General features: G+C 38.8%; 1 protein-coding gene across 2 annotated transcripts in view; it reads right to left on the reverse strand.

Moving 5' to 3' along the window:
- LARP4B (La ribonucleoprotein 4B) overlaps positions 1-13,030 on the reverse strand; it is a 55,939-nt gene that overhangs the window by 24,212 nt on the left and 18,697 nt on the right. For both annotated transcript variants that reach the window (XM_071428631.1, XM_071428630.1), the window contains exons 3-4: positions 814-961; positions 455-616 (exon numbers count right to left, since the gene is read on the reverse strand). In XM_071428631.1, the coding sequence (XP_071284732.1) occupies positions 455-616; positions 814-961 (310 nt within the window). The remainder of the gene's footprint in view (positions 1-454; positions 617-813; positions 962-13,030) is intronic.

Here is a 13,030-nt window from a genome sequence, read left to right on the forward strand (position 1 = left end):
CCAGAAGCTTCTTAAAACATACCATCTGGTATAGACTACAGCTTCTAACAGTTGCACTGAAGAGAAATTCTGGAAGTTGATTAATCAAGAATGTGAAGAAGTTAATACTAAAATGTTGCTTCTATTTTAAGTACAAAACGGGTCTTTCCCCACATTTACATTACTACTTGAGACACGGACTGTAGGTGAATCTCACCTCAGCACCTGACCCCAACTAGAAACAGGTATTTGTTTGATTCTGTGCAGCACCTTGTAAGATTTAAACAAGGAGGAGACTGGTCTCTGAACATGCCCAAGTTTGACTGCAAAACAGACAGGAATTCCTAGGGTCTGTTTAAAGAATGCATATATTGAACAACAAAACTGGTATCGTTCAGATGCTCACTGTTTCACCCAAAATACACCTTTAGTTTGTTTTTAAGCTAAGTCCAAGCACAGCTTAGCTTTCCCTTACCTGTCTGGGTGGTTTCGTGCATAGACTCATACTCGGAATGATCGAGAGCCAAAGGGTTCATGTCCGCCTGCTCTGAGCCCGGCACGGCCGCGCTCGGCTCAGGCAGCTCCGTCAGCACCGTGCTCTGATGCTTCTTGTCACCATCGCCATTGGCATCCAGTCCTGCAGCACACACCACCAACACACTCACAAGTGCTCCTTCTAATCACAGTCATGCCACAGCTAAAACTACATCTGAAATAATACTTATAATGCTTACATACTTGCTTTATGGTTTTTAGCAGAAAATTAGAATTTAGACAGTCCTGCACCAAATTTTGATTTCTGCTTGAGCAACAACCAGAAGCTCTTGTTCATACCTTCTTTACAGGAATCTGGAGGCTGGTCAGGTATTTCTTCCCACGTTTTGCTCACGCTACCATCAGTGGCACCACTTGCTTCCAAGTGTAACATATGATTTCCCCACACCTTTGCATTGGGGTTTAACTCAGAAACCTTGGTTGACTCCTGCAAAAATAAATGGATTATGCATTTCAGGGATGCACAGCAGGTATCTGGTCCACAGATATATTCAGTTTCAAATAACAGTATCAGACATACAACTCAAGATTTTACTGTCATATTTTTTCACACCTGAATATATTAACTGAGTTCCCATAATCATTTCAGGTACAAACACAACTGAACTGCACTGCACAGTATTCATTTCCCTGATTAAAACCACCAGAAAATGTTCTCCAAGCAGAGCAAATGACAACAAACAATTTCATTCTTTGCCTTTGACAGACTAACTCAGCCTGTACTTGACCTAGACTTCAGGCAGTTCTCTAATATATATGTCTTCTTGATGTTGATTATATTGCTAATCATATGTTACACTTTTATCTGTAGATCAATCTAACATGTTAGATCTGTATATCTATTGTATCTGCAAAATAATACTTAAAAATATATCAAGAAAATACAAAAGTGCAGGGATTTTTCTGAAATTATATAAACACGTAACAGTTTTAATGGAACATTATGGAAAATTGAAAGCAATAAATGTGCATGACAACTTCTGTTACTACATTTAGAGGAGGAACAGAGCATTAGAACAGAAAGAATGAATAACCATATCCAGTTAAATCATGTCAAGATAATCTCTTTTAACCTGGATTGGAAATGGACACATTTAATGATTACATATGGTTATATATAACCATCATATAAATGGTCACATCTGTGCTTAAGAGAGATGGCTCTTTGCAGTGCAAACATCTACTAGAATACTTTGGAGTAATATGAGACTTGTTTTGCTTATGTTTGAGCAAAATGCATTGAATTATTCCACACAAAATATATGTTGAGTGTTTTAATGTAATCACACTGGGAAAGAATATTGCTCATGGTAAGACACACTAAAAAAGCTTATTAAAAATTTGCTTCCTAAATTTACAGATGCTAGGAGCATTACAGTGTTTAGAGACAGGCACTCCAAAACCCCACAAAGCTTTAAATCTTCTTAAACACACGCATTCAAATACTTATTATCACAGTGCATAGAGAATATATCCAGAAAATAACAAAAACTTTTAAAATTTTACTTAAACACATCTCCTGAATGACAGAGAAGACTTACAAAAAGTGGAAGTGTTTGACGTAACTACTTGCATAGTAAGATTCAAAGATGACAGCAAGATCCATCAGTTTCCATTTTTAATATAAGAAGTTCCCCCAGGAGAGAGCAAACAGCCTTGAGCACAATCCACTGCCCACACTGCAAGTGCAGGGCAAGGTCAGAGCAGCTGTTCCAACACAGCCAGCGAGGGGAACAATTTCAGGGAAGCTCAGCAGGGAAGGAAAGGGAGCAGCAGCTGTTACAGGTTGACTTCTGCAGAGGGGAGGTAAGGCTGGAGGGGACCACTGGAGGTCATCCAGCCCAACCTCCCTACCTGAGCAGGGTCCACAGAGCAGCTCAGGATTGTGTCCAGACAGCTTCACTTGTTTCTTAGCCCAGCTAGCCAAGATCCAGCCTAGCTCTTCCCTCTTACTTCTCCTGCAGTCACTCCTCTCTACAGCACTACTCACCTCCAGAAGTGAGGAAAAGATTTCCTAATTGCTACCAAACAAGAACTTCAGGAAATCCACAAACACTTCTTCCTATACAAAGCTAAAGAGCATTAAGAATGGTTTGTAGCAAGCTTCCCTTCTGCACACTGTTTATCTTAAGTTCAGTTGAAACTGAGAACCTGCAATCAAGTTACTTTGCCAATGACTGAACTTTCACACAAAGTAAACAGAAAAAAAAAATCAATATTCAGCAAAATTTTTTACTTCTGCATTCGGTTTTTCAAAGGAAAGGGAGTCATCAGGTTCAGGACAAAACAACATCTATTTAACTAAAGAAACCACAGTTTGACTTGGCTTAGTCAAACTTCTAGCTTCAGCTTTAAGCTTTAAGAGCAAACCACTTCTGCAGAATACTTACAAGTTCATCTTTACTGTGCCATCCCCACGTACCAGCACATTCCGGTGCCAGCAGCTGATATGGGTATGTTTCCACTGCATATGAAGCACTTGGTAAATTTTCAGGTTCATTCTGGAAGTTTTCATTAACTATACACAGTCTGTCATTCTTCATGGTATCATTAGAAGCTGCATTATTCCATAAAAAGCCCACTAGATATTCACCATTACCAGAAGGAACCATGTCAGAAAGCAGCTGATTTGTCCAATCAGCATTGCCAGTCTGAAGATTGATGAAATGTGACCACATTTCAACGTGGGGATTTTGTCTGTCCGGGTCATAGGACTGCTTCTGGTCACTTGATCCATCTTCCATCAGACCTAACACACACTGCTCTCCGCCTTGCTGAAATCCTGCTGCACCAGGAGAGGCACTGGGTATTTCATAGGAAGGAGTAGCAGCATATTTGTCTACCTGCTTTGGGTCAACACAAACTCCAAGCTCTTTGTTTGAGAAAATCTTGTGATCTGGCTGCATCTGTTCCCAGCTTGTGGTCAAGTCATTCATCTGAGTATTTAATATGTAACTGGTGTTTTTCAGTTCAGTAGTCTTGGCTTGCAACTGCTTCAAATTCCCCCTGGTAAAAGGTTCTAGATTCTCAGCTGATAAACCAAAACCAGCGAGGTTCTCCTTTGCGTGGATGCTGACACACTGGTTTACTTCACCATCCTGGAAATTACATTCATTTACATCACACATACTTTTTTCATGAGTTTCTGATCCTTCCTCAGTAAAAGGCCCAACAGAAACTTGAGTGTTCCCAACTTCTGGCTCTGGACTGGCACAGTGACACAACTCAGGCTCTTCTGGTGGTTTGTCATGCTCATGAGAACATGCATTTTGACACAATACAGGTAAAAAGGTATGGTCTGTCTTTAAGAGTTCACTGGCATCTTCCAGATTTTTCGTGGCATCTTTTAATTTTACACGCCCATACATACAACTGTCCGTGACTGCAGGTACAGCAGAGTCAGAGGGAGCACTCTGACTGCCAGCCAAGCCTTCACTGCAACTGAAGATGCCTTTATCACAATCAGCAATGTTAGCATCCAGACTCTGTTTTACATTTTCTGCCTTGTTATCAATGGACTCATTTAGTTGACCTTCAAATTTAGTCTGTTTTACAGATTCTACTACATGCCCAGCTGTTTTGGCTGACTCAGTCTCTGCACTCCATTGATCTTCCACTGTGTGGAGGGAACACACATCCTGTTGGTTATCTTGTCTGCTGTTCATATCTGTTTTATTCATATGCTCACATTCCACAGATACAGAAGAGACACTGGTTTTGTCATCTGAATTTGAATATTTGCATATTTTATTCTCTACTAACTCTTGTGAAACCTGACACTCTAGGCTGTTTTCCTTTAGGAACGTTTCATCTGTGCTTTGATTATGTGCATGAGATGTCACAGTGCCATCACTTATCCCTGATCTAGTTCTGCTCAAGTTACCAGCTTCCTCAAGAAAGTCACCTTTTAGCTCAGAGGCACTCACACAGATCTCCTCGTCCATGACACTGTGGACTGCAGCTTCACATGATGTCCTGATTTCAGTGCAACCCTTAATGTGACTTTGAAAATCAGAACCTTCCTCCAAGTTTAGCTGTGTTTCAGTCACGTTCAAAGCTTCACAGCTATGCAAAACTATACCAGTGCATTTCTCTCCGTCTTTCAAGGATTCTTCAAAACTGCTGTGATGTTCACTAGAGTCTGGTGAAAATATTTGGCTATCACCATATGTTCTTTCAAGTGTTTTCTTTTCCACATTTGAGTTTACTTCACTTTCTGGCTCTAGAAAGCAGACTTCATCAAGTTTTTCTACATTGTCCATTTCACGTAACTCTAATGGTAATTTAAAGTTACCCCCTATGTTGTCTACCACCTGTTCAGTATTTATTTGCTCTACAACACTGGAGGGATGCCTAGTCAGTGGCACAACAAGTGGTACAACATCAGAATGATGACTTCCCTCAGTTTTTCCTGAATTAGATACTCCAGTGTTTAATAATACATTGGAAATATGATCACTGTTTTTCACCTTTTCTGAGTTAGGGCTGTATTGGTCCTCTCCAGCAGCATCCACAGGCTTCACAGAATCACAACCTGTATGCAGTGATTCATTCCAACTGGCAGCACTACCCATGGTATATATGTCCTCTTGCTGATTCTCAGGGATGATTTCACCAGGCACTTTTGCTTTTAAGACATCTGTTACTGTACTGTCATTATTTAACCTCTGCACCTGACACCGGTCAGTCAATAAGTGATCAAAAGAACACTGGATGTCTAGGCTACAATATTCCTTTGTATCCTTTTTCTCCATGTTTGATCTATCCTCTTTTTTATACTCAAACAGTTCTTTCTGTGAATTAAACTTAGCTTCCACTTGTGCCAATTGTTGCATTGGAAATTCCTTCCCTCTGTCTAGAGGTCGTGCCACGGCGCACATTCCTTCATCAGTAACAGCTGAGTTATCTATGTCTGCTGCAGTCTCTTTATGCACAGTAGCTGGCACCTCTTCATCCCCTTTCAGATCTTCTGCATCTACAACACAAATACTGTAAAACTCCTTGTCTTTCACATTTTGACTGTTGTCTACATCAAGACAGGAAAATGTTGGAGACATCTCTCTATATGAACTCGAAACTTTCTGTAAGCTGTCACTCTTGCTGTCTTCAACACTCACTCTTGTTTCATTTTGCCTTGAATGGTCACATGTAACTGCATAATCCTCTAGAGAATTTCTATTTAAGGAAATTTCACTCTGTAAGCCTTTGTCTACGATATCTGCTACATGTGAATTAGAAATATGATCAAACAAGCAATGCTCTTGTGAAGCTGCATTTTCATTATTAATATTGCTATTATTATTTTCTATATTGTTCACATGCTGACCATTACTATTAAATTTTTTAGGTGCTCTTTTTTTAATAATCTTATCTTTCTTTTCTTCACTTCTCTGCAGATTTCCATATGTACCAGAGACTTTCAAGAGGTGACTAAAGGAATTAAAGAAGCTAAAAGGTCTGCCATACGTCCTCCTAGGGCTGGCATGGGGAGTATTCCCCATGCTGTTATATGACGAATATTTTCCTTTTCTACCCCAAAAACCAGATTTAGAATCTGACACTGCGCAATCATCACCACAAACACGTTCAATGCCGACTGTTACAGCTGCCCCATTAACTGTCCTTCCCACTGTATGCAGATCCTGGCTTTCCACAGTTCCAAAAATTGAAGATAAAGTTTTACTTATCCTTGACTTTGGTGCTTCCTCTTCCACAGATTTTTGTAACAAGCTGGTTTTCTCCTCACTCGTGCTGTTACTCAATTCTTTACTGAAGCAGCAGCCCATGTTTAATAAGTAGTGTCAGAGGGTCTTCTCATTGCAAATCACCTTCCTCTTTACGCTAACTTTCTATGGCTACTGAGGAGACAAGCCAACACCCAAGTGCCAAAAATAGCACACTTTAAAACCATGCAGGGGTTCATATGTCATTGCCACTCAAAGTCCAAATCCCAGTTGCTGAGCAATGTTTCAGTATTTCATCATATACACTGTAACATTCAAGCCAAATACTCCTTCTAATGAGATTACAGTCTGTTTAGGAGTACTACTGAGTCTTATGAACTTCTATTGTTTCCTAAAAAGTTTTGTTCATCCAAATAGTTAAAATATTTAAATGACATCTTTCACAATGCCCATATATGCCAGAAACTACTTGTTTTCATATTTACTACAACTCCCACCTTCTACACAAGTTAAAATGCATTCTGGCTTGACATGTTTAAATCTGACATGTAGATCAAACACTTTCTGGACCATTTTCTCCTTCTCCTCCCTTCCCCCAGAGCTGAACCTACACCACAATTACTTCTTTAGGAAAAACAGGCTAAAGATAGATAAGACCTCATGTATTCCATTGAGCAGTCATTGTACCTTATCAGAAGCTAATTCTGTTCCAAGCCTTTTTTTTAAATTTGTTATCTGCATGAAAAAAAAAAGAATACATAATTCCTCAGTGACTTATAGCACTGAAGGGGGCCTCAAGATCATTTACCCACCTCATGGTACTGTGACAGGATTAATTATACTTAAGCTCAGAAGAAAACTGTGTATCCTTTTAGTAAAACTCAGAAATATTTAAAAAGTAATTTGATTGAATGCTATTCCTTCCAAAAGTCTGTCCTCAGTAGTTTTCATTGTTGTACATATACAGACTCCTCCTGACCTCGTAACAACTAAACCTTTTTTATACACATGTATTTACATATTGAAATACTTCTATTACTCTAAGTTCTTGTAGTTGCTAATAAAAAGTGGTTCTGTTTCTACAAATATAAAAGCCCAATAAATAAGCTGAAAATACCCAGCAATCTTTTTGTGCCCTAAACAGATTTGTTCATCTTTGCCTTTCCATTACCTCACATCGCTTGGACCTTCTCTCAAATGCATTGCTATTATTTCAGATTTGGACCCCATACTTCAGAGAGCTTATGGAGTGTACAACTACAGCACCACCCTCCTCTGTTACTTAAAAGATATTGAAAAGGGAGTAAGACAAGACAGACCCTTAAACTCTATTTCAATGTTCTTTCAGATGAGCATTGAACTCAGTGCTATTTTTCCACTGGTTGTGCACCTTATGACAACTAATATTCCACTAACTCTGACCATAAAAGATTGCTGAATTGATAAAAAAGTACATCCCCTCTTCAGCAAGTCTGCCTTGAAATTGTAAAAGTAAGATCAGAGGCAAACTACCCTCGCCCCCGCCCCCTATCTGACCCAGGAAGACTCCAAGTGCCTGCAGCTACACTGTTCCTAAGGATAGGAAGTCTGATGCATCATTGCTGCCATCTGCTGCATTTTTTTCAATTCTCCCCTGGGACAAAGTTATTCAACATGCTTGGATCCAGACTGAAAACTATGCCAAGTCACTCCTCTCTTTAGCATTCCCTGGAACTGAGAACAGGCAAAGGGGGAGGGAGTTACTTAGAATAGTTTTTTTGAAGAAATGCCATGAGCAAACAATTTAACTGTTTTTAATGTCAGCTTAAAGTCACAGGAATACTAAAAAAATTCACAACTATTCAGAAAACTCTCTTATCAGATAAACAAATAGAAAGACTTTTCCCCTTGTGATTTAGCCATTACTAACTCGTGCTTTCTAGAGAGGAGCTAAGTGTCTTTAAGAGACAGAGCAGGGCAAAGTCCACTTTTCCAGTGCCTTAACAACCACTTCTCCTATCAACTAATGGGAAGAAAAGGGGTGAAGCAGTTCAGGCAAGCAGAAACTTATTCCAGTTTTCCCATACCCTTCTCATGTGTAAGAGCACATTTTGTACTTGTTCCTTTGTTTTTATCTTAGGGTTCCAGGGATAATTTCTATTTTAAAGCAGCTACAGTGCACATTCATTAAGTCAAATTTCTCAATACTATTTAGTGTGCGATTACAACTTGAAAAAAAAAGGCAACATGAATTTAAGCAGAAAATGCCACTCCTGTTATGCTACATCACTCGAGGCACCTTCTGGCTAAGCTTAACACTGCCACCAACTTGAAAAGCACTTAACAGAGTTCATGCTCTGCTACTTCAGAGCCCAGCTCGTCTGGGGAGTAAATTTTGTTATTTTGTTTTGCTTTTTCTTTCTTTATTCATGCATATTTTAGCTCTGGTATATTGCTCATCTACTCAAAGCCTAAACAGGTTTTCTGACTGCATGAAACAAAACTGCTCTGAAGCAGCACTTTCATAACCTGAACAATTACTTTTTTTTAATAGGTATTTTGTCCTATATCCTGTACACACCTACACAGAAGGCAAGATGTCAACATGCTTATTAACTAGAGTATACTCACCCTCTTTCATTTCCCAATGTACTTATTCTTTGCTAAGGAGTAAGGGTTTATCCCAGATATAGCCTTATAGGCCTAAATTTAAAAACAATCTAGATTCAAAGTTACAATAACACAAGCCAAAACAATCCTTACAACCTACCAAAATCTAACTTCCTTTATTCTTTCTCTATAACACAGTCATGCAACTGTAACAAGTTCTGAAGAAACAGTGATTATGCTGCACTCCCAGGCCACACCTGATGCCATGCCCATCACCAGGGAAGGGAACACAGAAGAGCAGCCTCACAACAGATGTTGCAGTGACACCACTGCAGGCTTCTGACACAGCTGATCAAATTGCCTGACTTTCCCTCCAACAGATCATGGTTAATGGACTGATAAGAGTTTAAGTACATATTCTACACTCTGAAATAATCAAACATGAGCATTAGATGTCATCTACATGTATAAAACTATTCTTATGGCCTTATTCACTTTTCTTATGGCCTAAATCTAGAATACCATGACAGAAAGAGCAAACACCAACCAGTATTGATCCTTCATGATGTTGATCCTGTACATGTTCAGTGTAAAGCCTAATTCTCCCATTTCTTGTTTAAAGCTAGTCATGATCTCTTGAATACCACCTACTCATTATACAAACTGCTGCTTAACATTAAATTGGCACATACTGCATGTAAAACTGCATTGTCCAATGATCTAAGGATTATCTGGTATACTGAATTTTCACTGAGCACATGGTCCTGTATTAAACTAGTAAAGTTGATTTCCTCAGTTCCTTTTCATTTTGAGGCTTATTCTTGAATGGGCTGCAAAAAGATTTTTGAACAACATAATCCAGCAGCAATAAACCTAAGACATCCTTTTATAGTATTTCCTAAGAAAAACATTTTTGGTAAGTACAATTAAGTGCCATCTTTCAGGAAGCTCTAGATATTTTCCCCCTGCTTTGAACAACAGTAGGATTGAATTTTTGTTTACAGTACCTATAAGGATTAACAAACATCAGTGTACCATACAGATTAGAATTCCCATTAACAGAAACCCATGGCAGCACCTGGTAATTATTCAGCTAGGGAAAGAATGGGTGATGCTAATATTGCAATCAGCTTGCAAGTTTAAATGGCCCTACTGTAATATCCTGCACTGGAACACACATTTGCAGAACTTGTTGTCGCTTGGTGACAGGAATCCCTTCTAAAGATATTTTCAAATTTCCACATCAGGTCTTCAATTTGACTAATCAAAGAAAGAAAATTCTTTGGTCCTTGGAAAGTGCTCTGAGAGGCCACACACTCAAATGTGAGCATGGCAGAGGAAGAGTTTAGGCTCAATAAGCAAGGAAAAAGACTCGTGCATGCTTTTAGCACTAAAAGTCAGTTGAATCTTAATTTGGCAGAGACAGGACATACAAACTACCTCCACCATGGGATTGGCACCTTGGCCTCTTCCCTCAGAGTAACCTAATTTCTAGCAGCAAAGAGTTACTATTGAAAAGGAAGCACAGAAGTGAGTTAAAATGGAGTGCTTTTTAAATGCTGATTCTCCTGGGTCCAGCCTAACAAGGGCTCTCTCAGAAAGAGTAATTGTCAAATCAGGATACAAATAGCCTATTGGCAGATGTCACCTGAAGCGACAAAGCCCACCTCTAGGTCAATGAAGTTGGAAAAAAAGCACATTTAACTCCCAAAGCTAAGAAAACCATCAAAGTTAAGAATCTGCTAGTATCCTCTAAACTATGTACCTCCAATGTGTAAGCCTAAGCTACTATTGACAAGAAATCCATGAAAATCCTCAAGATGTCAATTTCCTTCAAACAACTTATGTGCAAAATTCTGCTGGTAAATACCACTAGAATCAGCCAAACTGATTGGTTGTGTTGGAAATGAACCAACCAGAGTAGAACCATACTAGAATCATACTAGATTTGTGATTGACCTAAATTATGCTTTAAATAGCATAGTTTCATAGCTACTTCAATGCAGAAGACTGTCTCACTCACTCTGAGGTTAAGACTTTGAAACATGTTAGTGAAAAAGTGACCTGTGTATCTTTAACCAGCAACCCTGAAAAGTGATCTCTGAAGGATTCCATCCAAAACATCAAAACCTTCATTTTAATTTAGTCCCTATTGATTACCTATTCAACATTATTCACAGTAGAATGTCTTCAGCTTTGTTCTTGCCAAATTACAGAATGACTAAGTTCATAATTAGAAAAATTTAGTTATTGTTCAAAGCGAAAAAAAATACTTGTTACATAGCCACTTCTGATGAAAATTAGCCTAATACCTATTTTTACAGGACCTACAGAAGTGTATCATGATTCCCCATTGAAATAATTTTCTTCCTGAACAAAAGCATTTGGACAAAGTGTATCAAGAGAACCCAGTGGAACAGCACAGCCAAACAGCTGGGAATGCAATTCAGCACATCTCTTATAAGTCTATTAAAAACAGATCCCTAGAAAGCTCACTAGGTGCCAGAGCTGTATGGTCCCATATCACATGCACACTGAAATAATGACCAGCACAAACATGCACCTATGTCTTTTTGCAGTCTAGACCACTGATCTCAAAATAATTAGCAAACAGCAGGTGGTTTTTACCTGACCTGAAGTATGGACTTGCTAAAGGCAATAGAGCCAGGATTCCAGAAGTTTTTTCCTCCTTCCTATCACATTTATGGAAAGATGGAAGTGTCTTAATGATTTCAGTTTGCTAACTCTTTCCTGCACTCTGTGAAGTTTTTCTTCAACTATAATCTTGTTCACAGAACTTGCAAGTGAAGTCCTGAAGCACTGGCAAAAATCAACTCATGTAAGCATGAGGCATTACACAAGGGACCATTTTGAAAACACCACTGTTAACAGAATATATTGGTGATTATGCTCATGCCAGAATGACCTTCTGATGTTGTGCACATAAGAGTATCATATCAGTATAACTTAAAGCCTAATAAGCTACTGGTCTCATCTTTTTCAGATAAAATATTCAGCCAAAGAAAAGCTTTAATCCAATAGAACAAGTTATTTGAAATGTGCTATTATAGCACTATGGGTACTAGGAGATATCCAAGATATCTAAACTGACATCAGCTTTCTCTTCCCATGAAAAGAACAGTAAGGTCTCCTGAAATATAAATAAATGGTTATGCTCTTTTTCTCCAAATAAGTAGGGAAGAACAGAAATTAATATTTAAATACAGTTTTTTTAAAATAAAAATTCTAGTATGTCAAATTAAAAGAACTGGCACCCATATGAAGACTAATAAATTGCCTTTAATGCTAATGCACCTGTTGAAATGCATGGATAGCTTCAAGCTCTTGAAAAAAATCTGCAAGCCACTCTTACTCAAGTTTATTTGCACTAATACTCTGGGTACAGAAAAACAAACAAACAAAACCCCCCAAAAAAAACCCCACCAAAAAAACCCCAAACACAGCACATCTCAAAAGTTCAACTTCCAGAAGTATGGCAGAAAACCAGACTGAATTTTTCCTCTACTGTCAAATAAGTAAAAATTCACATCTAAGAAATGTATAACAGAGAACTCAGGAAAAAAAAAAAAGGGAGGAAGAGGAACAAACAAAAAGTGCACCAGCTTTCTTAGAAAAGCAAAGCATGAGTTTTTCAGAATGCTCCCTAGTGCTTGCTCCAAGCTAAGTTGGAAGCAGGAAGCATCTGCTCCTTAGCACAGCACAAGTGAAACTTCTGGAAGAACATACAATGAAACCAAACCCTTCGAGATGTCCCAGGAGGAAACATTCCTCCCAATATATAGTTAACAAAGACAAAACTTTGAACGTATTTGAATAAAAATCAAGGTCTTCAATCTTCTTGAAGACATATGCAGCATTTACTACAACATATAAGCACACAGTACAATCTACTGTATGATCTGCCAAAAGCATCCCATACAGCCACTCACTGGATCCTGCACAGCAGCACAGCAACAGCAGCACGTGCCACTTGGCACAACTGACTGAGCAAAATTCCTGTTACAGACTGCCAACCCCTGCTTCTATGGGTTTGTGCTTTTTTCAGTTACACATACATACAAAGTGCATTCCCTGCACTGCCCTCATATGGCAAGGTGTGACCAAGGACCTTGGTTCAAGATTAGTAATACAATTCCTGCATAGCCTAAAAACCCTGTACCTTAAATGACTGCAAACTGTCATATCTTGCAGTTTATGTAAAT

Source organism: Agelaius tricolor, unplaced genomic scaffold (assembly GCF_023055355.1).
Source record: "Agelaius tricolor isolate 1412-34295 unplaced genomic scaffold, bAgeTri1.0.p SCAF_6, whole genome shotgun sequence".
Taxonomy (NCBI): Eukaryota; Metazoa; Chordata; class Aves; order Passeriformes; family Icteridae; genus Agelaius; species Agelaius tricolor.